Below are 25,382 nucleotides of genomic sequence, written 5' to 3' on the forward strand. Positions count from 1 at the left end.
TCTTAAAATTATTATTTATTTATAGCAATATCCACACAATCCAGCATGTCAAAACCTCCTTTAGATTTCTTCCTAGTTTTGTAAGGTGGTGAAATTAACCAACAATCTAATTTCTTTACACATGGAAACCTGAACAAACAAAGAAAATATAAATCTTGATAAATCTGCCTTTGTTAACACGACTCTCTCCTTAACCAGTTATCAAAAATCTTTTTTATACCACTATTATATATATATATATATAAATTCCTATATATTTAATTACACTCCTGGAATGTTACAAAATATTTGTTCAGGTAAATCATGCACTGGAAGTATTTCACACTTTGTAAATGTTTAACTGGAGACTTGGCATTAAAAGAGTAAAAACATCCTAAGAAAAGTAAACTAGGCTTCCTGAAATAAGTGAAGGGACTAGAGATGTATTTTATTATTATTGCCCTGTCATCAAGGCATCAAAATGTGCAACAAACACAACACAAAACTACCATTCATAAACTGAAATCTCTCTGAAACAATAAACAATATTTTAACAGACCGTGTAAATGCACAAATATTTCTGAAAATAAATAAAAGCAGAAAAAAATTAAATAATAAATTGAAAAGAATTAGGAGGGTATACAATCGAATACAATAATTTAAAAAGAAGAATTTAAAGCATTATAATAGTAGTTCTCTAGCTTTACAACTTAAAAGTCATTTCAGTGTTTCAAAATAAATCTTCATTTGAATCTTACTTTGATGAATATTGGGCTGAATCCGATACCACTTGCATTTATGAATCGAAAAATGTAAGATTTAAAAAGAAAATAGGACTTTTATTGATGTCATATGGATGTAATTTTCCCTTAAAAGAAAATAATATATTTTTTCTGTATATTTTTCCCTCACAAAATAATTCAAATAAATATTTAACATCAATCTCAAAAAATCTAGTATATATTCAATAAAAAGATGAAAAACAGTTGGCGCTCGCGCGTGACGACACACAATGACGTGATTAACGTGTACCGGAAGTAATGCTGACAGACAGGCGGCTGCTGGCGTCAGTTGCTGCTATATATTTATAAAACACTGTCTAAAGTCAATTTTTTATATTTTGCTCTGTATTTTACTCTCACCTGGCACAAATGGTCTAGTTTAACGCAGGTTAAACAACGTCGTCACGGGAAACACATACAACAAGTGAAGACGGATTGCAGTGTATTATCAAAATAATCAATAATTCATGACAAAATCCGAATGGACGCGATATGTGAATTCTTTACTGCTCCAGACTGTTTCCATTAAAAGGGGTATGTGCCCATCTAGTTATATACATTTTTAGATTTTATTTAAGTTCCATGTGAAATTTATGTTTAAGCACATAGACATAATAGAGTCAGTGTGACAACACAACTGTTTAATATAATCAAATTGATAAAAGCAGTCTTCTCTTCTTCTGTGGTTCAGTTGATGTCGAGGCCAAGCGTCACCCTGGAGGACGAGGAGACGAAGAGATGCACTGCTGGTGCAAATTCAGAGGAAGCACAGAGTTCATCTAACATCAACAGCAATGACCCTCCACACACCACACCTGATCGGTCTGTATTATATGGTGTCTTATTTACTTGATTTTGCTTTTTTTAAATGTTTATTGTGGTCATATACGTAGTGTATACATCTTACTTTGTGTACTTTATTTTAACTTAGTAATTGTGACATTTTACCCCACAGATTAAGTGTGGATTCATCCATCATCGCTACGGGGATGAGCCCCTCCCCGTCTAGTGATGGAACAAGTCTTCTTTCGTTGCCATGGGAGATAGTTACCCAGATAGCCTCGCATCTTCCTGCCGAGTGTATCATAAATGTGCTGCCACAGGTAATGGTTCTTTTAACTGGAAGGCAGGATTTCCGTCGCTATAGTTATAGAATTAACTATTCAAAATATATCTTGTTGTATCCTATATCTTTGCTTACATTTCTTCATGACATAACAACATACACTCACCTAAAGGATTATTAGGAACACCATACCAATACTGTGTTTGACCCCCTTTCGCCTTCAGAACTGCCTTAATTCTACGTGTCATTGAACGAGGTGCTGACATCATTCTTTAGAAATGTTGGCCCATATTAATAAGAGAGCATCTTGCAGTTGATGGAGGTTTGTGGGATGCACATCCAGGGCACAAAGTTCCCGTTTCACAACATCCCAAAGATGCTCTATTGGGTTGAGATCTGGTGACTGTGGGGGCCATTTTAGTACAGTGAACTCATTGTCATGTTCATGAAACCAATTTGAAATGATTCGAGCTTTGTCACATGGTGCATGATCCTGCTGGAAGTAGCCATCAGAGGATGAGTATATGGTGGTCCTAAAGGGATGGACATGGTCAGAAACAATGCTCAAGTAGGCAGTGGCATTTAAACGATGCCCAATTGGCACTAAAGCCGAAAGTATACTAGGGACGTCCGCGTATGCGCGCCGTCCGCATGACGTCATTTTCGTCATCAAGAGGGTCCGCGGCCGGCCGCGCGGACCGTCCGCGTGCAGCCCAAAATTTGAGACCGCGCGGACAGTGCGCGTACAGTCCGCGTACAACAGCGCATGCACGTTAAAATATTTAGACAGGACACTCCACTATAAACAATTATACAAAGGAAATAGACAGCATTTTGCACACACACTATCGTTTTTCTTCTTTAACTTTTACTTCTTCCAAGAAGAGAAAGCACTGGAGCATGTTTGTTTGATTCCTGTTCTTTGTTGTCTTGTTGTTTGTTCTAAACTGTGTTTGCAATGGTGGATCTGTTACTTTTCTTCACCTATCCTAATGTTTTAATGTACTGTAAATGTCGCCAAATCAGTGCTGTCCTGACAGCCTGTTAGACTAATAATTTGAATAAGAAATCATTTGTATTGCGTATAGTGTCGAACGCGGCCATCCGCGTGTGGCCGCGCGGAGTATACTCGGAAAGCTTCGCGGACGCGTGCGCGCGCGAGCCGGACGCGGAAAAAAGTATACCCGGGCCTTAAGGGGCCTAAAGTGTGCCAAGAAAACATCCCCCACACCATTATAGCACCAGCCTGCACAGTGGTAACAAGGCATGATGGATCCATGTTCTCATTTTACACCAAATTCTGACTCTACCATCTGAATGTCTCAACAGAAATCGAGATTCATCAGACCAGACAACATTTGTTTCAGTCTTCAACTGTCCAATTTTGGTGAGCTTGTGCAAATTGTTGCCTCTTTTTCCTATTTGTAGTGGAGATGAGTGGTACCCGGTGGGGTCTTCTGCTGTTGTAGCCCATCCGCCTCAAGGTTGTGCGTGTTGTGGCTTCACAAATGCTTTGCTGCATACCTCGGTTGTAACGAGTGGTTATTTCAGTCAAAGTTGCTCTTCTATCAGCTTGAATCAGTCGGCCCATTCTCCTCTGACCTCTATAGCATCAACAAGGCATTTTCGCCAACAGGACTGCCGCATACTGGATGTTTTCCTTTTACACACCATTCTTTGTAAACCCTAGAAATTATTGTGCATGAAATTACCAGTAATTGAGAAGATTGTGAAATACTCAGACCGGCCCGTCTGGCAGCACCAACAACCATGCCACGCTTAAAATTGCTTAAATTACCTTTCTTTCCCATTCTGACATTCAGTTTGGAGTTCAGGAGATTGTCTTGACCAGGACCACACCCCTAAATGCATTAAAGCAACTGCCATGTGATTGGTTAATTAGATAATTGCATTAATGACAAATTGAATTAGGTCTTCCTAATAATCCTTTAGGTGAGTGTATATCTGGTAAAAAAGTGACATGTGTTTTTCTCCGTTTAGGTCTGTCAAGAGTTGGGAAGGGTCAACGAGGACCGCCTGGTATGGCAACTTCGAGCTCAAAAACTCTCAGGCCCTCGGACGTCATTTCCTGTAGGACCAAAGGATGACTTTGATTGGTCTAAAGCCTGCTTGGAAATGGAACAGCTGATTGGTTTCTGGACAGGGCAAGAGGAAAACCGTGAAGATTTGGCAGGGGCAGGTGATGCGATGGATGGCGAAGAACAAGTAGCTGGGGACGATTTGGCTGAAATGCAGGAGGATGTAGATTTGAATGTTAATGCAGAGGCCGCGGATGAAAATGTAGAGGATGTTGATTTGAATGTTAGTGCAGAGGTCGCGGATGAAAATGTGGAGGATGTTGATTTAAATGTTAATGCAGAAGTCGCTGATGAAAATGTGCACATCGGAGCTCAGAATGGCCCTCACAGGCCACAGGGGATAGATGTCGAAAGTACTACGTCCGACAGTTCTTCTTCACCCTTGGAGCACATCATACTCCCTTCTGGCCACTTTGCAGATGTGAATTGTGTCCTGCTGTTGGGTGGAGAGGGGGCGCTGTGTGCTTCTGGCTCCAGGGACAGAAACGTAAACCTCTGGGACCTTCGACAAGGCTCCAGAGGGACGTTATTGCATATGCTAGGGGACCGGGGTTTTATTAGCACCCACCGTGGATGGGTGTGGTGCCTGGCATCAAGTGGGCCTCTGCTGGCATCAGGATCGTTCGACAGCACTGTCAGACTATGGGATCTTGCGGCGGGAGGGGCTGAGCGGGGTCTATACAAGTGCAAAGCTGCCGTATTATGTATGTCCTGTGACGGAGAGACTGTGCTGGCTGGATTACATGATCAGAAAATAAACGTATATGACACCCGAGGTGAGTCACTTACACTAGGGATCTTGAATTAAATTAGGCTAATGAGAAGTTCTTCAGTTCTTGTACATACATGTTTATTAAAAATGTAATTTATGCGGTATAGCTGCAGATCCATTGGTCACAAGTCTTCATCACCACAGTGATGCCGTGCTGTCCCTGGTATCTAATGACCAGTTTATATTATCTGGCAGTAAAGACCAAACAATTGCTGTGTATGACCGCAGGGCAGGAAAACTTCTCCAGAGGCGTCAGGTATACACGCACACAGAATATAAAACAATAAAGGTTTCAGCTGTATAGTTTTTTTATCACTTTCTTTTATTGTCCACAGCTGCGCTCCTACCTGCTGTCGATGTCCTACAGCGGTCGAGAGGTTTGGGCTGGAGACAATCGTGGACTCGTCCACACCTTCTCTTTGCAAAATGGCTCCCTGACACCCATATCTAAATTTAACCTCCACAATGCGATGGTCACGGGCATCCACTCTTCACATGGGACCCTCTACACATGCTCTTCTGACCGGACTGTCAAGGTAAAGATTCTGTCTGTTATAAAACCATTTTGTTGATTTTTGATGTAATCTTTAGAAGCCCATATTCATCTCTTTATTTAGGTCCACCTACCATGTGCCCCACCCAAAACACTGTGGACACTTCACCATCAGGCAGGGGTAAACGGGGTATGGTCAACCTTTACATTTATTAGCTTGCAAGTTTAAATGAACTGTTTCTTAAAAAACAAATCTGAAGATCTAGCATTTTTCGCATGGATTCGGTTTAACCCAAGCTTTCTTTTATTTCCAGTTAAGTGTTGAAGCAGATACACTGGCCATCGCTTCTGCTGACATGAATGTTGAGATCTGGAGGCCCAGGTCCTGAGTAAAAATATATGATGCCACATTTCCGAGGAACAACATTGGATGTTGATGTCATACACGTGATGTCACTCGCTACAATATAATGTTGTCTATTTTCTATGCATTATACTCTTTAATTTTTTTATTTGAAAATCTGACATTCCCCAGTTTGATTTTGCACTTTTCTCATTTATTTTCAAGTTAGTTTGTTGGGTTTAGTTTTACTTTGTGTGATCACGAAATCATTACTTGAAGAATTCAACTTAATGAAGACTGATGAATTTTGTAGCTATTACCAATATACATAGACTGAAGACACAACTACATGAATCTATAGCATATCCACAGTTTATTTCACCGAAATAGTTTTTAATTCTCAATATTTATCGCTCTAGATGCAAACAAAACAAGAAATTGTACTGTTTTCTGTCAAAGTTCATTTTACAATGTTTACATGTAAGTCAACATATATAAAATGCACTACTAGGTGATGCACTGAAAGTGAACCATTTAAGAGCTTATTACTTGAAATACTAAATAATATTAGTTTATTTATATTTTGGCAGAGAGCGCTGACTCCTGTCAAATTGTTAATTTAATGCAATTGCGTTTGGTTGATAAAGCTTTACAAATGTACAAGTTCGTCATTCCGTTTTATTTGTTATTCAACAGATAATACATTGAAGTGCATTCTTATTGGCTCAGCTGAATAAAGTTTTGATGATTGACAGCCAGTTGTCACATCAGAGTAACACACAGGTCTTCTTGTCTTTAAATGGGTTGGAGGACGCAGCGATGCCTGTGAGTAGTGGATCAGCTCTCCTGTGCTCCTGACAGTACTGAACCAGCTGCTCCGCTGCTGCCGAAATCTGACAGAAACAAAACCTATTTAAGCATTTAGCACCAAAAGATTATGCAGTAGCGTGCTATAACAATACCTTTGGATTTTCATCATTTTTTAAATAATTATTATACATGCATTTTCTATGACATCATATTAAGTGAGACACTAAATGAATATTTGAATATTAATGAATATTTAAAACATTTGTCACAATGACATGAAGCTGATTTTAGGTTTAAGAAGACAAAGTTTTGATCTTAAAGTAGTAGATCTTAATTGTAAGAAATGCATTCTTTTATTATTGCAAAAAAAACATATACATTATGCATACATTATAAATGTTCACTTTAAAAGAACCCAGCTATAATAAATACTACTGTTTTAACATGATTTCCAACAGCCACTAGATGATGTATGCCGTCATAGACATTATGAAATGTAAATGTGTATTGTTTTGTGATGGATGGATCTCACCTTGATTCTCTGTAGCTCTGTTTCCAGTCTCAGCTGCTCCACAGTTCTTCTGGCCTGAAGAATATTATTACTGCAGTATACATCCATCATTGCTGGAAGACCTTCAGTCTCTTAGTCGTAAATTTGCATATGGAAATATCATGCCTGAGATTTTACCTCAAGAGTGCATTAGGTCTGTTATAAACCCAATATAATAGTGGAGCGTAAAAGTGGTGAAATGTTCTTGCTTCAGTGAGAAGGTGAAAGAGTGTTACTGGTTGGTCTGTGTGTTTATATTTCAAAGGGTTGTTCAAACCCCCAACACGCGCGCACACACATGCACTGTTAGAAGCTTCAAAGGTTCTGTGATGTATATGAGTTTGGAGGTCACATCAGCTGTGCCAGAAATGTCATTAAAGTTCAGCACGGTTTGATTTTACACAAGTAAAATTTTGCACAATAATAATAAATAAAACATTTAAATCTTTCAAATAAATATTTAATAATTGCTTTTTTATGTTTATTTATTTACTACATTTAAATAAAAAATATTTTATGTAAATAGGTGTATTTACATTTAAAATGTAAGCCACTAAATTACAAATGCCAGAGTTGAATTATCTTAACCATTTATGCACCGCCCCCTCATCTGAAAAATACTGGAGGGTACTGTAATATTTACTTTAGTAAACTGTTGTAAAATACTGTAATGTTTTGAACATACCATAATAAATATTCCAATAGGGCAAATATATATATATATATATATACACACACATATATTGTTTTATGTTTACAAAAAATCCTTATTTTACCCCAATATGTCTAAATACTAAAATACAAAACAAATTGTCAACTAAGTGCTCAAATGCAATTTTAAATATATTTCAAAATATTAAAAAAAATGGCAAAAGAAATAAATATTTGTTGAAATTGTTTTTTTTTAAATATGTTTATAAAAATTTAATATCCACCAAATATTTTTTGGCCATTTTTGTATATTTTGAAATATATTTTAAAAATGAATATATTTACGTTGCATTGGAAGAAACACTTAAATTAAAGAAAAAAATTAAAGAAATATAGAAAAAATATATTTTATATTTATACATATTTATATATTTGGCAAAAATATACTTCATAAACATTTATATTTTGATCAGGAAAAATATTTTTTGCTGTAAGGGGTCATATGGCCTCAAGGTTATATTGAAAATGAAATGTCAAATCGTCAAATTAATTTTATTTTTTTAATTTGGCCTGAATGATGCTTCATCACGTTGAAAATGAAATAATTTAATTTAATGTTTTAATTTTTATTTTAGCATTTAATTTTCAAATTTGGGACATATTTTGCGATTTAATTTTTTATTTTATCATTTAATTAATTAATTAATTTAAAAAAGACAAAAAATACCTTCATATGTAAAAAGTAGAAATGTATTTGTTGCCCCTGAAATACATTTTGAAATGATTTCAAATTTTAAAAAATATATTAAATTAAGCTTCATTTTCTACAAATGTATTTAGCATATATTTAAAAACATATTTATTCACAGAGAAATGTATTTTTAGCATTATGGGTTAAAATGTAATGACTATAGAACAATTACCACAATTTAAGTAAAATATTGTATTAATCTGGGCCATTAACAACAAATCCATATGTTGTAAACGTGTAAAGTGCAAGTAATAATGTAATAATAATAATACACAGTAGGTCTGAAGAAGCCATCTGGTTCTTCGCATTTTGATCTTTTCGTATTTAGTTTGTACCTCGAAGCTTTCCGTACTTGTTTTTAACATGTGGTTGGTCGCGTGTACAGAACTGTGAGTGATTTATCAACTAGCCTATATTAAACAGACAGCTATAAAATACATAATCATAATCAAAGAGGTGAGTATAATACCGATTATAAAACTGTATCCGTGTATTTAAGGGTTACTCGGAAGAGATTAGTTTTGCGCATGCGTTTATAACACTTCATACATTACTGAGTCTGTTTAAAGTCTTTGATCTCAGTGCGTATTTTTACACCATTTTCCATTATATCACATTAGAACTGTTGTATAAAGGCACGTACATTAGCATTATTTAAAGGACTTCATGGAGTATCATGTAAATATTGTAATAACTGCAAAATATTGCAAGCATTCAGTACAATGCATGGTAAATATCAATACTGTAACGTATATAATAGTACTACCGTGTGTCTGTCTGTGTGTGTAAATCTACTGTTTGTAGATAAGAGTGATGGCACATGAAGCACCCTCTGTGGCGAGGGATGCTGTGTTAAAGGAAAGCAGTCCTTTGCCAGACGATATGCCCCGGATTAAAGGTTATGACTTCAACCAAGGTGTGGATCATAAAGCCCTACTGCAGTCCTATCTCACCACAGGCTTCCAGGCCAGCAGCTTTGCCCTGGCTGTGCAAGAGATCAATAAGATGGTGAGTGTGCAGGACAAAGCTGTAATCTATTTAAACATGAGGGACATCTCATTCGTGATTTATTAGTCAACTTTTTATTCAACTACTTAAATGATAAGCACTAAATGTTTAATAACTTAGTCTATAAGTGTTACCCGAACATGCATCTTTACGCTGTCTCTGTGTTTGGTGTAGATAGAGAAGAGACTGCAGCCCGTGCAGGTGGAACATGAGGACAGTGATTCTCATCAGTCTGGTTCAGGCTGCACCATCTTCTTGGGCTACACCTCCAACCTGATCAGCTCAGGTGTGCGAGAAAGCATTCGCTACCTCGCGCAACACAAAATGGTACGTCACATTACGCTGACTGTATTAGTGTTGTTTCTTGCATCGATATCATCATCTGTAGAGTATCTTATGTAGCATTACTTTAAGTATTTGACTGTGTTTTTATAGATAGATGTGATAGTGACCACAGCTGGAGGAATCGAAGAAGACATTATCAAATGTTTAGCACACACTTACCTTGGAGAGTTTAGTCTGCGTGGTAAAGACCTACGACAGCAGGGTATTAATAGGTAAGTGAACGGTTTCTAAATTGTGTGGTCTTTATATTATATTTTGGATAAATCGCAATTAATTGCACACAAAATGAAAGGTTGTTTTGGCATAATAAATGTGTGTGCAATGTGTGTAATTATTTTGTAAGAAATTTAAGGGAAAAAAATACTTAAAAAAATTATATATGTATATATATTAAAATCTTAATATACATATAAATGTTTCTTACATGCATACATGCATGTTTGTGTATTTATATATACATAAAAATTATACTATATATTAATATATTTAATGACACTATATACACAAATATATTATGCAAACCCAAACTTTTATTTTGTATGCGATTGATCACAATTAATTGCATACAAAATAAAAGTTTGTTTTTCCATAATATGTGTGTGTGCAATGTGTGTAATAATTTTTTAAGAAATTCAAGAGAAATATTTAAAATGTAAGAAATGTTTTATTTATGTATATTTTTTTTAAATTGATATATAATATAAAATATATGAAAATCTGAATATACATATAAATGTTTCTTACATGCATACATGCATGTTTGTGTATTTATTTATATATATATATATATATATATATATATATACGTAAAAATTACACACAAATATATTATGCAAACACAAACTTTTATTTTGTATGTGATTAATCACAATTAATTGCATACAAAATAAAAGTTTGTTTTGCATAATATGTGTGTGTGTGCAATGTGTGTAATTATTTTTTTAAGAAATGTAAGAAAAATATTTTAAATTTAAGAAATGTTTTATTTGTGTATATTTTTTTAAAATTGATGTATAATATAACATATATCAAAATCTGAATATACATATAAATGTTTCTTACATACATACATACATGCATGTGTGTGTATTTATTAGGCTGTCAAAATATTAATTGCGATTAATCACATACAAAATAAAAGTTTGTTTTTGCATAATATATATGTATGCACTGTGTGTAATTATTTTGTATATATAAATAAACACGTCACACATGCATATAACATATAAAATTAAAATAATTGCAATTAATTTGTTTTTGCATAATATATGTGTGTGCAATGTGTAATTATATTTTTAAGAAATTTAAGAAGAAAAAAATTAAATTTAAGAAAAAATGTATTTATGTATTTTTATTTATTTATATATAACATAAAATATATCAAAATATATCAAAATCTTAATATACATATAAAGTTTCTTCCATGCATATGTGTGTATTTATATATACATAATAATTACACACACAAATATATTATGAAAACACAAACTTTTACGCGATTAATCTTTTGACACATTTTTAAATGTGTTTACTGTATTCTGTTTCTTATAGAATAGGTAATCTCCTGGTACCAAATGATAACTATTGTAAGTTTGAAGATTGGTTGATGCCTATTTTAGATCAAATGGTGCTGGAACAAAAGACGGAGGTGAGAAGTTATTGTGTATGTTTTGGGTTACGTTTCTCGAGGGTATGTGTAGGGTTTAAAATTTAAGTTTATATGGTGATTAATTAAAATTCATGCATTGAAAACATTTTTTTTGTGCAGTCATTGTTTAAACAATGATCATGTATTTGTCTTACTTGTTGAATATGAGTAATATTGTTATATATATTTGTGGCAGGGAACACACTGGACACCCTCTAAAATGATCCACAGACTGGGCAAAGAAATCAACGACCCAGACTCAGTTTACTATTGGGCCTATAAGGTGAAGTTTAAATAAAATACATATAAGTCACCACTCCCAAACTGACTACATAACTGAAACCTTCAATCCTTGTTTGTCAGAATGATATTCCAGTGTTTAGTCCCGCCCTTACAGACGGTTCATTGGGTGATATGATCTATTTCCACTCATACAAGAACCCCGGATTGATTCTTGACATTGTGGAGGGTGAGTTTCTCTCGATTTGGTGTGAATGCAAATATTTTTTAATAACATTAAGTTCATTAGGACTATTTTGGACACTGCAGATATTCGGAGACTTAACAGCAAAGCCGTGTTTGCCAAAAGCACTGGAATGATTATTCTCGGAGGAGGTCTGGTTAAACATCACATCGCTAATGCAAATCTCATGGTAATTACATTGACCGAAATAAAGCACAATTATGTTGTCGTTTTAAATAAATTGTTACCCACTTGTTCTCAACTTTTATCGCTTTCAGAGAAATGGAGCAGATTTTGCTGTGTTCGTCAACACCGGACAGGAATTTGATGGCTCCGATTCGGGAGCCAGACCGGATGAAGCTGTTTCTTGGGGGAAGATCCGCATGGATGCCACACCTGTTAAGGTAAGGTTTTGTACACGTTTTAAAATGTCCAATTTAATTACAAAACGTGGTTAACTGGTCTTGTTAACAATAAAGTTGTCTCTATTCAGGTTTATGCAGATGCTGCTATAGTTTTTCCACTCTTAGTGGCTGAAACATTTGCACACAACGCCAGCAGGTTGATCAAAGAAAAGAAAAGCGACTGATGGCACTTTTCTGTTCCATAAACCTCTTAGTTTCTGTCTTTTACCTCCTTTCTTTCAGTTTGTTTGTTCTTGCATTCACAAAGTATAGTTTGTCCATCGGAACAAGCATGACATCATTGTTTCTTCTTTTAATATATGGCTATTTTCAGTCATATGGATGTTGGTTTGTGTCATGTGTCAGGTAAAATATGCTCAAAAGCAGGTGGTTTCAGTTGCATTGTAAATTTATTTTTACTGAATGTTGCTTATCAACTTGGTTTTATATTTAATTTGTATCTTTGTTTTAGAAGGCACAATGCTGCTTTTATGTATTTCATCCTCAGTTGCATGAACAACATCTTGTATCAGTTTGTGTTCATAAAAATATGTTTTATTGTCAGTGGAAATAGATGATTTCATAACCCACATTATTCAAGTTTAAGATGTATAAAATGTGAATATAAAATTGCAATGCTCTATATATACAGTATGTGAAATATGCTTTAATTCAATACATTATATAACCACTAGATGGCAGTTTTACGTTTATTTATTATCAGTGTGGTCATCAAACTCAAAACGATCCTACGTTTTAGTGCTCACAAATGGTACTCTTGATTTATTTTCTTTGGCCTTGAGATGTAAACATTGGCAAAAAAGAAACTTTAGAGATTTATAGCGTATTTAGGTGTCCTTCTGAAAATATGTAGTGAAATGTTAATGGTATTTACTGTAGAAACAGATGCTAAGCAGTAAGTGTGTGTAAATGAAGCTTTTTGACCAAATTATTTAGAACAATTAAAGGTTTTGGCCTTAAACTTATTTTGATATTATTTTTCAACAAGTCCCTCTCCCTGTACGTCAAAATGTTAAACGCTTAAGGTTTGTTATGATCGCTCAACACTTGAAATTGGATTTTTGTTTATACACAATTAAACATTGTCTTTTGTGTTATTATGTTTATAAAACAACAATTGCAATGAAATAATAAATCGTCCAGTACTCTTTAATAAAAGAATGCAATTTACTAACAGGAGAGGGGCTGCGCCAACCGACCTAAATATAACAGAAAAGTACCGCGAGAGCAGGCTTCTTTTTGCGCTTTCGTTTCGCTCTCGCGGCACTCTGATGTCATTCATCGCTAGGTCTGCGCAGCGCCTCACGAAATCAAGCATGCCTAGGCAAACGGTGGTAAAATAATTTAAATGATTTATTTCTGGTCACTTTAAATACTTTCATTTGTATTTGCTGACTTAACTGTTGTTCCAAAATATGAAAAATAGCCTACTATGAATGAGTGGGTGTGTCCAAAAAATTAATAAGCATATTTTTTTCCAGACAATCCCACTAACAAGATCTCGAGGCAAAAGTAAGGTTAAGAGCTGTGGGTGGAGTTTGCATGTCAAGTCTTTGCTTGTGTACCGCCTCACTTTCTTATCGCAGTCTCTCTATTTACCTGTTATGTTACCATGGTAACACCCCCATACACAATACATCACACCTGTGTCAGTTGCTTTGCACACACAACTGCGCCACCCGGCAAACACAAAGGTGAAGCGACTGTATGGCGCCTCGAGTCGTAATAAAGAGAAAATCCCGCCTCAGAAAAAGGAAGTACAGTGATGTCAGTTCCAACAATGACGCAGACGTCTGTCCTCGCTGTTGCCATGGACACGTGTGTGGTGCAAGTAAACATCCGGCGCTGTTGTTCTGCACATCAGCAGCAGTGTGATTTACATGACACGTGTCCACACCTGGACTAAAGACACTCATATGAATAAACGAGCTGATGGACGCCTGACCTTGTGCTGTTTTATTGTGCAAATAGATTTGATTGTTAAACAGCTTTATTTATTTATTTATGTTTTTTGTTTGCTTCACTGATGTTTTATTTGTTTAAAATTAGATTTTAAATGTAGGCTACATTTTAGCATTTCACATTGTTTTCAAAAAAGGCTTTATGTTTTATTAAGCACTACATGGACATATTTTTTAACTAAAAAAGGATATTTTTAGCCTATATACTAATTTTTAGAAAACCTACAACAAAGATGCGTATATATCATAAATGTATTCATATTAATTTATATTATTAATTAATAGGCGATATATTTATTTATTGTAATAACACAAAATATATATTTGTGATATAACAATTTATAGCCTAAAAGAAAACAAATGTATTTATTTTAATCAGTATTTTATTTAAATGTATTAATTTTAATTTTATGATGCTGTTTCCTTTCGTTAAGCACTTTGGTCAGTCTTTTGGCTGTTTTAAATGTGCTATATAAATAAACTAAAATTGAAACTATTAAAACAATTTATTGAACAATCCCTAAAAAAATTGAAAATTAGATTTACTAAAAATTACTACTAAAAAAATAGATCTACTAAAAGTTTACAAAATGCTTTTAATGTTTTAATGTTTATATAAGACTTAATTATTGTTTATTTTTGGTTAATGCTTACAGGGTAACGTCATAGGTGACTCTTTCTCCTAACTGAAGAATTTTTCTTAGAATTGATTTCTAAAGTCCACAGTTCCTCTTGTGGTTTGACAAATGTCTGTGTATGTACTGTATTTGGGTTTCCATGGTCACTTGCTTTATTTTACAATTGTTTGATTTTAAACAAAAAAAAAAAAGAACGCTGTTGACTTATTTTACTGTTTACCATCTGGGGAATTTCACACTTAATTGAACCTGGCAACGAGATGATGAACAAGCGAAAGCGGCAGGTGCTGAAAAGTTTCACCAACAAGAAACACTTACGACATTCTTTGCTAAGTATAAACTAAAGTGAGAAAAAACACTCTCTTGCATTCAAAAAACTGTACATGTTTTCATAAAAAGTTGTTTGTATCTTATATATATAGTTTGAATATTCAGCATCAATAGTTGCAAAAGCTTAGAAAGTGAATGTTTGGAAAAATATAAAGAAAAAGGAAAGTTTAACATAAACATATAAAGGCAGATTAGAACAATTCTTATTGGATCTACAAAGAACATTCAAAGCTGTACGTTTGACTATACAAAAGCACAGTATGCCATAATTATACATCCATATGGGTGAGTCTCACAAACATATTTCCAGGTAACCCAAAAGTAAAGAGATTATATTTTGCATAAAGAAACAGAAAAAACTGAATATGCCTGAACCTGCAGACATACGGGGTGTGTCATCTGTCATCAGAAGGGTCAGGGCGTGGGAGAGGAGAGAGGTCTTCCAAATCCTTTGCATAAGAAAATAATCCCTTGCTTGGAATCAGAGTAACACTGGCTTTTGTTTGCCAACAAAGGATTGCTTTCCAATGCTTCTTTAATAATGCCTTAAAATATTGCCTACTTAGGCAGCTTATTTGGTTTTGGAACTGAACCATGCAGTTACCATAAGAAATATCTAAAAGTATGCTACCTGTGGTGACCTTAAGCAGTTTTTAGGATGTCATGGATCACATCAAACGAGACTATGAGGTTTATATGAACCAGAATCACAGGTATGTTGTTTCACAACTGTATTTATTATTCTGCTTCTAACTAATTTAGCTGACACTTTAATCCAACGTGACATTGCACTGCCTTGCTTATAGGTACAAGGGTAACCCAGCAAGCAGTGGTGTAGTGCAGGGTATACGCAGGTATACGGAGTATACCCACCTCTTTTTTTGATGGCATGGGGTATACCCACTTCTACTGGGGGCATAAATTAAGAGTATACCCACTTCTACTGGGGACATAAATTAAGAATATACCCACTTCTCCAGACAACACTACACCACTGCCAGCAAGTAATAGCCGTCATTTCACTATTTAGATTAACTAAAGACCCAATGTAGTTTAGCCATGAATAACCTACTTTTAGCCAAAATAAACTTGAATTTGGTTATGTGTCATTTTTGCCAAAATAACTTTAGATATGATATTACAACATGTAAGCAAAGTCAACAGTGATTACAAGGTGTTTGGTTTTATTTTTTAATTTCATTTATTTCATTTCATTTATTTCTGGGCTATGGTTAGACGTCTATTACATTTTCTTGTTTTTTCTTGTTTTAGGCTAAACGCCTGGCCTGTGTTTGGACAGCTACATGTATTATACGTCTTTCAAACACAAAATTGCTTGCTGGGAAGCTTTACACCACTTGAACAGCACTGTAAAATATATTAAAAATATAACTATAAAGTATTTATAATTATTTATTCATTTAAATACACTACATAAAAACGAAACTCTTGCTGTCTAGACAATAAATTTAACCAGAAAATTACATCATCCATTATACTTATTGTTAAATGCATTATTAATATAAAAATAAATAGATGTATGAATGCATATTTATTTTCTTAGTTTCATATTTCAGCCAAAAAGGTTTAATCATGTATCAAAAAATATATATATAGACACCATTATTTTTATGCATTTTATTGGTTTGATAACAGACAATACACATACACATTTTTTATTCATTCAAATGACAAAACATTTAATGCATTATTAAAATGATTATTTAATAATATTATTTATTTAATATTATGGAGAAAATGTGAATATGTCATATTTTTATCAATAGTAAATCTGTGCATATGTAGCTGTTCATACCTGTAAACAATGTAAAGTCATATACAGTCCTCTCTCAGAGAAAAGACCAGACCCCTGTTCCTGCTGAACTGAGCCAGCTGCTGTTGTCCACTGATTATCAGCACAGCAGGCACAGGAGACCAGTCCGCGGAGATACAACAACACAATATAACGCCATTAACCAACAAATAAACAAACTATGGCATGCAACGTGACTCACGAAAACATGTGTGGATCAGATTTCACCTTAAAATCTAAAGAAAACAATTTGGAACTCTTATTTAAATTAGATTAGACCTTTTGCATCATGATATTTTACATTATTTTCATTAAGTTTAATGCATCCAGATCCCTTGTTTACATAAATTCTGCCCATGCATATTTGTGACCTTACGTCACCTGTACATGACTGAAAGATTTCCACAAGACTCGTGCCCATATACAGATTATGTTAAACCACTGTGATCTGCAGGCATTCATTAGTTTTCTCATAAGATAAACTCGCCTGGATGCAGGAAATACGGTAAACGGTGACTCATTAGACCAAGGTATTTTTTTCCTTTGTTTTGCACTCAACACGCTAGTTTATGCATCGTTTGGGCCTTGGATACAAACACTTTCCGAATGGCTGCTCCGCTATAAATTCCACCATTGTAAGGTTCACATTTGAAGAGTTTTGTTGAGACAGGCTTGCAAAGGTTCAGATTCAGTTTGGACATTAGCTGTCTCTTAGCAACTTTCATGAGGTCTGCATGTCCTTGTTAGTGACCTTTGACGTAGTTTGTTCCTCTTTGTAGTTTATCACTAGTTTCATCATTTTTGAGTTCACACTGAAACATTACAGTTTTTTTTAGCTGTCGTGGAGACAATATTTCATTCAGAAACAAACTTTCTGTTCTCTAAACCAGTGGTTCCCAAACTTTTTCAACGTGCGGCCCCCCTTGTGTACAGTGAATTTCTTCGCAGCCCCCCAAAGAAAATTTGTGACAAAAAACTGTTGTAAAACTCAACATTTTAATTAAAAAAAAAAAACATTAAATTATACAAAAAAGTACTGCTTTTGGTTAGTAGCCTTTTTTTAGGTTTAATTACACAGAATTCATGATAAATTAATGTATTTCATAAAATGTCATAAAACTACCAATTTTTATTGTATTTAAAGCAAACACAATTGAACTCAAATGACAAAACTAACAATTGCAAATTCACTAAAGACATGTATAATATCATCATTAAAAAATCTTTATTTTACGTTTCAAAAATTATATGATTTATGACTTTTTAATGACACACACCGTCAATAAATAAATACAAATAAAGAAGACTTTTTAATAGTAATAAAGAGAAAGGAAGTGCTCCTGAATCCTTTGTTCATCTGAAAGCAACGGTCCTGTTAACCAATCAGATCTCAAAGAAAATAATCTCCCCCGATTAGTTAATAGCTACACCTAAAAAAAATATGCTGGGTTATTTTTAACCCAGCATTGGGTGATAAAAGGACAAACCCAGCAGTTGGGGGGGGGGGATTACAATCCAGTGGATTGCGTTCATCCCTTTTTGACCCAAAGGTAAAGGTTTAAGATACAAAAGATTCGGTAACACACCCTGCTTGGTAAAATCTGGTCACCAACTTTATCACACACCCCTTACGGAAATTAACCATGTTTTTTTGTGGTAAAAGTGTAGAAATCATGCTTTTTGCGTATTGAGAGTATTACTACAATAACCATGTTTTAACTATGGTTTTTGAAAACCATGCTATGTGGTAACTATGGTTTTACTACAGTAACCATGTTTTTTTTTTAACTCTAGTTCATTTTCGTAAGGGACTTGTGAAGGTCATAAGCTTTATATTCATATTTATAACATTTATACGAATAATAAAGAACATTGAAATGTATTTTAATAAGGGACTTTTATTTTAAAGTTAACTGCTGATAAACAACATTTGTACGGCATTGACTTTAAAGTAAAAATAAATAAACAAATAAAATAAATAAATAAATAAATAAATACACAAATAAGTAAGACACAAACTTGATCTTTGCTTTAATGCATTTATAGTGCATTGTTTTCAACATCTGATATAAACCAATATAAAGATAAGGCCATCTTATATAAAGACTAAAGACTGTAAACACATTATTATAACGATATCGTTAACTATAAAAAATATAGCTTTAAAAATCGTTTATTTTAAAGAGAACAGAGGACTTCACACTACTAAACCAATGACAGCCAATCAAATCTAACCGTGCTTGAATCTAAAGTGCACGCGCCTTTGAAATGACAAGCACTGTAGAGAAGCCGATGCCCATTACATAAAATTACCTCAGGTGTCCAGCGCTGTTGCAGTTAAATTGACTTCATAATGTTTTATTCTACTTTTACCAAAAGGTAAGATATTCGATTACACTAGATAACTTGATTAACTGTTTAGAGATACGCGAAACTCAGTCTGTTGATGGCATCTGCTGGTTAACGTATATATAACCGCTGTAAATGCAACAAAACAGCATATTTATACATTTAATGACATGTCAACAATTACAAAGTTTTTATCAAAGAAAATATGCAATATTAGTTAATGCCATTGGAAGTAACGTTAAATGATTTGCGCGTGTACTGCGCCTCGTAGCAAATTAGCATCGTTATCGTCCATTGATGTGGACGCTAATATAATTATCGTTACATGTGAACGGTCCTTAATGCAATGTTCTCGTCTTACAGACCGCTGTGCAGCTTTTGGTTCCAGGATGGCAGAACTTAACCACTGTGAACATGAAAGTCCAAAACACTGTTCACAAGAGGGTTAAGTCCCGAAACCGTACAACCTTACGGAAACCGTGGAAAGTGTGCGTAAATGTGCACAAGAACTTCATTCAGACAGTTGACATTCCTTCAGGATTAGCGTGTGGAGCGTTCAGGTGTGTGTGTGTTTGTGTATACAGTACATTTGGCATGTCTGCAGTCTCCTCATGCAAGCCATTGGAAATCCCTGGCAATGTGATTTAGACATTAGGTTTAAAAATCACTCTGCCAGGAATTCCCCTGGCCAGCAGAAGAGGTGTGTTAGTGTAAGGGCTCAGAGGTGGGGTCAAACATCTAGATCTGTGAGAAAGACTCGACAAACAACAGCAGACAGATAGCAAAGGATCTAAAAATAAAAGTTGTGCGATCATTTACCCACACGCTTTCACCAAACACTCGTGATGATCCAAACCGGTGAAGACTTCTTCTGTGTTTACACTGTACTTCAGCACGCGATGAACGACTACAGTGATCAGGATCCAAAAAGGAAACGCAAAAGTAAACACAATTAAAGCAGACCAAACTTATGCATTTTCCATATCAATAAGTCACGTGAACATTCTGCTAAAGTGAAGTAAATAGCATGGCCAACGGCAGAATTGTAATTTTTGGCCAGACGCATGTGTGACTTCCAAGGGCACCTAATTTTTTGTCATGCGGTCTGTGATCATCGCCCCTCCTGCTAGCGTCTGGCTGACTAGGCTTCCTGTGGACTTATAAAAATAGCTTTTCAATGACAGTTTGAAATGAGGTCAGAAAGACGCGCGGCCCATTAAAAACGCTGAGTATTCCGCACCCTGTCTCTCGTCGGGTGTAAAGTTTTGGGAGTGACAAAAAGCAGGAAAAACCTGCAGAGTTTACACATGAAGTGCTTTTGGAGGGAAAATCGTGATCAAGTATGTCTCGAGTCTCTAAAAAAACTAAGTACAAATAATTTGTACTGTATTATATTGCTCATCTTTTAAGTATGGACTTTACATTACAAAGACATAAAACACATCCAATTCAGATAATCTGTGACTCTGTAGGCTATAGTCTCAGACTTTGATTTTACATTGATTTCAATCTTTGACATGATCTTAATCAGTCATTATTAAAGATATCAAGCTTCTTTGCATTTAAAGCAAGTTCAAGAATTTGATGAGAAATCGTGAATGGCTTTATACAGAAAAATCATAATGATTTTTGAATTGCAGACTTTGGCAAATCAGTTTAAGACATTGTTGAGATATCATTTGAAGCTCTGGAACAGACACGTATGAGATAACCAAAGCTTTTATTTGGGAAAAATAAATCAGCATGAAACCTAACACAGACTACACGGTTTTTTGTAAAATCCCTCGGAAAGAAGGAACATATTTTCCAGTTTTAGCGTGTCACTTTGCATTCTCCTCAAATGGTTTTCCTTTAAACATTTCTGAAAGAACGTTTACAGGATCATAACCAGTCAACTGAATCCTTCCAGTTACAGCGTCAACACAAATGTCAGCCTTGACAGGGACTTGAACGTGTCCAGACTAAAGGGGAACTCCTAGCTGACGTAAACCCATTGCGTTATGTGTATGTCTTTACTTTAAATATCCAGGATAATGATACTCAAGTTGAGCTAAACAAAGACCACCAATGCTTTCTGTGTATTTATAGAGCGTGCGTGTTTGTGGTGTATAATGCGTTTCGGTTTTTCCCCAGTAACCGTGCAAGAGGAGATTTTGCAGAGCGTGACTAACAGTCATTTAGGTGCTGATCAGAGGATGTGATTCGATGTTCCTACATAGCATCTTTTCACCATCCGACTCCGAGGGAAACAGCTGCGAGAATCTAAGCCGAAATGTTTTCCTAGATACATCATTGCAGGTTTTTCCACACTTACAGTCTTTCCAAGCGCCAAGTGCAAACTGAGACTAACATTAAGAGGAATAAAGAGTTATTTGCATAGGCATTGTTTCTTTGAAAAGATTAGTTTTGCGAAACACATGCTGTAACATTGTGTCGGCCAAACCAATCCCATAATGCATTGCGGCACGCAGAAAAAAGGTGTTATATAAAACAATTCATTTAATACTTAATAGTACCCAATATGTGTGGATTTTGCATGAGGAGCGTTGCTTTTCAACCCAAATATTTCAACATACTGTCACATACTATGTTTGTATGCAGTCATACGAAGAAAGAAATGTACTCGATTTAAAAAAAGTACCTGGATATTGCAGCTGCATTCGAAGACTGATCTCATGATGAGATCTTGACTTGTTGAAATCATCTACAGTACTTAATCCAGAATCGATGGAGTGACGCCTTGGAAACGGGAACATCTTACTTTTTCTCGCTCTCCTTTAATATTTTCCATCAGATCTTTCCTTTCAACAGCTTTCCTAAATTGAGGGCGCAGTTGGTGACTTTCGCAGTGATCTCAGTCTTTCCTCTTAACAAATGACAGAGCGGTCGGTCAGTGCGGTTACACATCGCCAAAGAGAAAAGCAGTAAAGACTTTTACGGCCGTCGCCACCATGAGAATTCACACCTTCGTCCGTCAGTGTTACGGCTAATTTTAGGGACTGGATATAAAATATCTAAAATCTGATCTGCACACTAGCAGCCAGCGTACAAGCAAACTCGACTTTCAATATCGTTTGGTCATTTGGGGTTATCTGATATTGTTAATCTTAAAATAAATGTAGACCCACATACAGTAGTCAAATACATGCAGATGCATTCATGTATCACCTGTAAGTGTACATTTGTGACCCTGGACCACTAAACCAGTCATATGGATACATTTTTGGTATGTATGAATAAAATGTAGAGATGTATGAATAAATAAGCTTTCCATTGACGTATGGTTTGTTAGGATAGGACAGTACTGTATTTGGCCGAGATACAACTATTTGAAAATCTGGAATCTGATGATTCAAAAATGTAAATATTGAGAAAATTGCTTTTAAAGTTGTCCAAGCGAAGTCCTTAGCAACACACATTACTAATGATAAATACATTTTTTATATATTCAGTGTATGAAATGTATAAAATATCTTCATAGAATATGATCTTTACTAAATATCCTTATCATTTTTGGCATAACAAATTATAATTTTGACCCATACAATGTATTGTTGGCGATTGCTGCAAATATACCCCTGCGACATATGACTGGTTTTGTGGTCCAGGTTCACATTTCAACCAGATACCTGTTTGAGCTGCGTATGAGCCACATTGTTTCATTATTCAAAAATATGATTATTAACATTTAGTAATTTAAGCAAATACGTCGATTCAGTGTCACTTTCAATGACAATACAAAAAATATTAATATTAAATAATTACACACCATGCGTGCTTATTTATAGGCATAGCCGCAAATATTAAAATTAGCTTTTTTATTATTATTTTACTAATTTCTTTTTCGGTATTAGACTTACTTTTAACATTTATTTATAGCTACTATTAGATTTTTTTTTTACAATCATACAGCGTACGTACCACACAACCTGCTAGGCCTCAAGCACGTAACTATACCGTTTATATTTATACAGATACATAAATTACAACATTTCTCTTTCTTTTAAATTTATATAGATTTATTTAATAAATTGTACATTATTGTACAAACACAACACCATGAAATTTACAGTTAACCGTCAGATTATTAAATGTAATTAATGACTCAGCAGTATCACGACAGGCTGTTTTATAGCAGCTATATGCGTATCCACCCCGTCTGTGAGTACGTCTATCATCTGTCCGTAATCTTTATTCAACAATGCTAAACGGATCCTCTAAAGTCATTTGTTGCAGATAAAACCTCGTTGCTTCCTCGCTTTTAAAAGAGGATGAATTTACGGGTCATCTTCTGTCGGCCTCTATAATGTGTTCGTAACCCAACTCCAGATACTATAACACCATTAACTTAGACCACACACACAGACACAGACACAGACACACACACACACACACACACACACACACACACACACACACACACACACACACACACACACAGACAGACACACGCACGCACAGTATGCAGTACATAGTGTACAGGAATCCATCACACTTGTTCCACTAGCACACACTTTCCTAATCTCTGTACCAGTCCTGTACTCTCCTGTTTCCAAAATCCCTCCTATCCTGTATTTTTACAGTTTCGCTCTTTGTATCTGTTTCTCATACTAGGCCGTACTGAACAGATCACATGACAAAATCACATCTTAGGTGGACGCCTTTACTGTATTGAATCATATTACTACACTAAACACTTGTGCGTATCACTATACCTACATTTTACAATGCTATAAAATACTACACTACCCTACACACTTTACCCTATACCACTTTTAACTCTAGCATACTGTACTACACTAGTGCACACTTTCCCGTACTACATTTCAGTATTTCTCATTCATGATGAAGTCATGAAATGGATAATCCTTACATTTATTCCTTTCTCTCACCTGTACACGAGTCCCACATCATTCCAGCTGGACCGTCTGGCCACACGTTTGTTTTCCCTCCTTTCTCTCAAAGTTGTTTTGGCTGTGCAGCGTCTGGCTAAGTCTTGAGAACAATGAGAAGAATGTTTGAGATTTTCTCAACGGCCTCATCCTCACGGCCCCTTTCTCTGAGAGCGGTTTTATGACCTCCGCTTTACAGCAGCAAACCCGACACACGTCACGCAGACAGACGCGCAGACGCTCCATTCAATGAAACGGATATTTACGGATGACCTTTCCTCTGGACGCTGAAGTGGATCACTTGTACGGCTACGCTCGAAAGTCATTCGTAACATCCAGTCTGCTGCCATCATCAACTACGGCAGCAGGACACTTTCTCCCTCTATGGTACCACACATCTCCAGATTGCTAAACAAGTGCTTTTTTAAATAGTAACTACTTAAAGCACTTCATAAGCTATGGAAAATACTAAATAAGTTACATACAGATGTTATTTACAGTCACACTGGAGTCTTACCTGGATGATAGGACATTTCTCTCTTTGTATCTCCTTCAAATAAAGCTTGAGCTGAACCTTACAGCGGTTGGGTCTCAGAGGGAGTGTCCGACTCCGGTATAGACGCTATGAGTGTTTATATAGGAGAGAGAGAGAAAGAAGAGAGAGAAAGAGAGAGAGAGAGAGCGAGAAAGTTCGTCTGGGGGCCAGACAGGGTGAAAGTGAATGAGAGCGCGGCAAGAAAGACTAGAGAAGGGAATTCCTATTTGTATAACGTCAGAAGTTGAGCCCTCCCCCTCTCCATCAGCGTAAAGACAGGAAGAGGCTGGAGCAATTATACTACACAACAGCTCATAAAACGCACACACACAAAAAAACACACACCTGGCACTTTATTCTCTCATCTGAGGAGCTTTTCCAGTCACTCTTGTCTAGTGTGTGATTCAGTCAAATATTATACAACCACACACCACTGTACTACAAATATGTACACTACTCTATATTAAACAATGCACTATACATGTATGACAACATATAATGCTATTTTATACTGTCCTGTACTACACTTTACTGTACTATACCATACTACGTTACACCATACAGTAATAAACTATACTATGCTATACTACACTACATTACTGTACTACATTACACTGCCCTGCACTATACTATACTACACTACACTACAATATACTATACTGTGCTATACTATACTATA

At 35.3% G+C, this 25,382-nt stretch overlaps 3 protein-coding genes and 1 long non-coding RNA gene across 6 annotated transcripts in view; 3 read left to right on the forward strand and 1 right to left on the reverse strand.

The window, feature by feature from the left end:
• The first annotated feature begins 971 nt into the window (after positions 1–971).
• On the forward strand, positions 972–6,316 carry LOC141362761 (F-box/WD repeat-containing protein 9-like). The gene is made up of 8 exons (XM_073864977.1): positions 972–1,295; positions 1,453–1,583; positions 1,717–1,864; positions 3,829–4,702; positions 4,806–4,954; positions 5,034–5,234; positions 5,316–5,381; positions 5,506–6,316. Exons 2-8 carry the CDS (start codon positions 1,456–1,458, stop codon positions 5,578–5,580), a joined length of 1,641 nt encoding a protein of 546 aa, XP_073721078.1. The 5' UTR covers positions 972–1,295; positions 1,453–1,455; the 3' UTR covers positions 5,581–6,316.
• On the reverse strand, positions 6,193–7,434 carry LOC129436589 (guanine nucleotide-binding protein G(I)/G(S)/G(O) subunit gamma-12). The gene is made up of 2 exons (XM_055194814.2): positions 6,877–7,434; positions 6,193–6,427 (listed from the first exon to the last, which is right to left on the reverse strand). The coding sequence occupies exons 1-2, from the start codon at positions 6,964–6,966 to the stop codon at positions 6,302–6,304; spliced, it is 216 nt and encodes a 71-aa protein (XP_055050789.1). The 5' UTR covers positions 6,967–7,434; the 3' UTR covers positions 6,193–6,301.
• Positions 7,435–8,593: 1,159 nt separating this feature from the next.
• On the forward strand, positions 8,594–14,129 carry LOC129436587 (deoxyhypusine synthase). The gene is made up of 10 exons (XM_055194812.2): positions 8,594–8,752; positions 9,101–9,304; positions 9,479–9,631; positions 9,740–9,861; positions 11,201–11,297; positions 11,494–11,580; positions 11,661–11,766; positions 11,847–11,950; positions 12,039–12,164; positions 12,254–14,129. Exons 2-10 carry the CDS (start codon positions 9,110–9,112, stop codon positions 12,347–12,349), a joined length of 1,086 nt encoding a protein of 361 aa, XP_055050787.1. The 5' UTR covers positions 8,594–8,752; positions 9,101–9,109; the 3' UTR covers positions 12,350–14,129.
• A 5,025-nt stretch (positions 14,130–19,154) lies between these two features.
• The window catches only part of LOC129436586 (uncharacterized), an 88,107-nt gene continuing 81,879 nt past the window's right edge, over positions 19,155–25,382 (forward strand). For all 3 annotated transcript variants that reach the window (XR_012368432.1, XR_012368430.1, XR_012368431.1), the window contains exons 1-2: positions 19,155–19,306; positions 19,640–19,836. This is a non-coding gene — a long non-coding RNA (uncharacterized lncRNA). The remainder of the gene's footprint in view (positions 19,307–19,639; positions 19,837–25,382) is intronic.

This window comes from Misgurnus anguillicaudatus, unplaced genomic scaffold (genome assembly GCF_027580225.2).
Source record: "Misgurnus anguillicaudatus unplaced genomic scaffold, ASM2758022v2 HiC_scaffold_29, whole genome shotgun sequence".
NCBI classification, from domain to species: Eukaryota; Metazoa; Chordata; class Actinopteri; order Cypriniformes; family Cobitidae; genus Misgurnus; species Misgurnus anguillicaudatus.

Excerpts from the sequence above, each read along its gene's own strand:
- LOC129436589 (XM_055194814.2), bottom strand. The coding sequence starts at position 6,966 with ATGATGGATGTATACTGCAGTAATAATATTCTTCAGGCCAGAAGAACT. Across the intron at positions 6,428-6,876 it reads CAGAGCTACAGAGAATCAAG|ATTTCGGCAGCAGCGGAGCA; the intron begins GTGAGATCCATC and ends TGTTTCTGTCAG.
- LOC129436587 (XM_055194812.2), top strand. The coding sequence starts at position 9,110 with ATGGCACATGAAGCACCCTCTGTGGCGAGGGATGCTGTGTTAAAGGAA. Across the intron at positions 11,298-11,493 it reads TGCTGGAACAAAAGACGGAG|GGAACACACTGGACACCCTC; the intron begins GTGAGAAGTTAT and ends TATTTGTGGCAG. Across the intron at positions 12,165-12,253 it reads TGGATGCCACACCTGTTAAG|GTTTATGCAGATGCTGCTAT; the intron begins GTAAGGTTTTGT and ends GTCTCTATTCAG.
- LOC141362761 (XM_073864977.1), top strand. The coding sequence starts at position 1,456 with ATGTCGAGGCCAAGCGTCACCCTGGAGGACGAGGAGACGAAGAGATGC. Across the intron at positions 4,703-4,805 it reads AAACGTATATGACACCCGAG|CTGCAGATCCATTGGTCACA; the intron begins GTGAGTCACTTA and ends TATGCGGTATAG. Across the intron at positions 5,235-5,315 it reads CTTCTGACCGGACTGTCAAG|GTCCACCTACCATGTGCCCC; the intron begins GTAAAGATTCTG and ends CTCTTTATTTAG.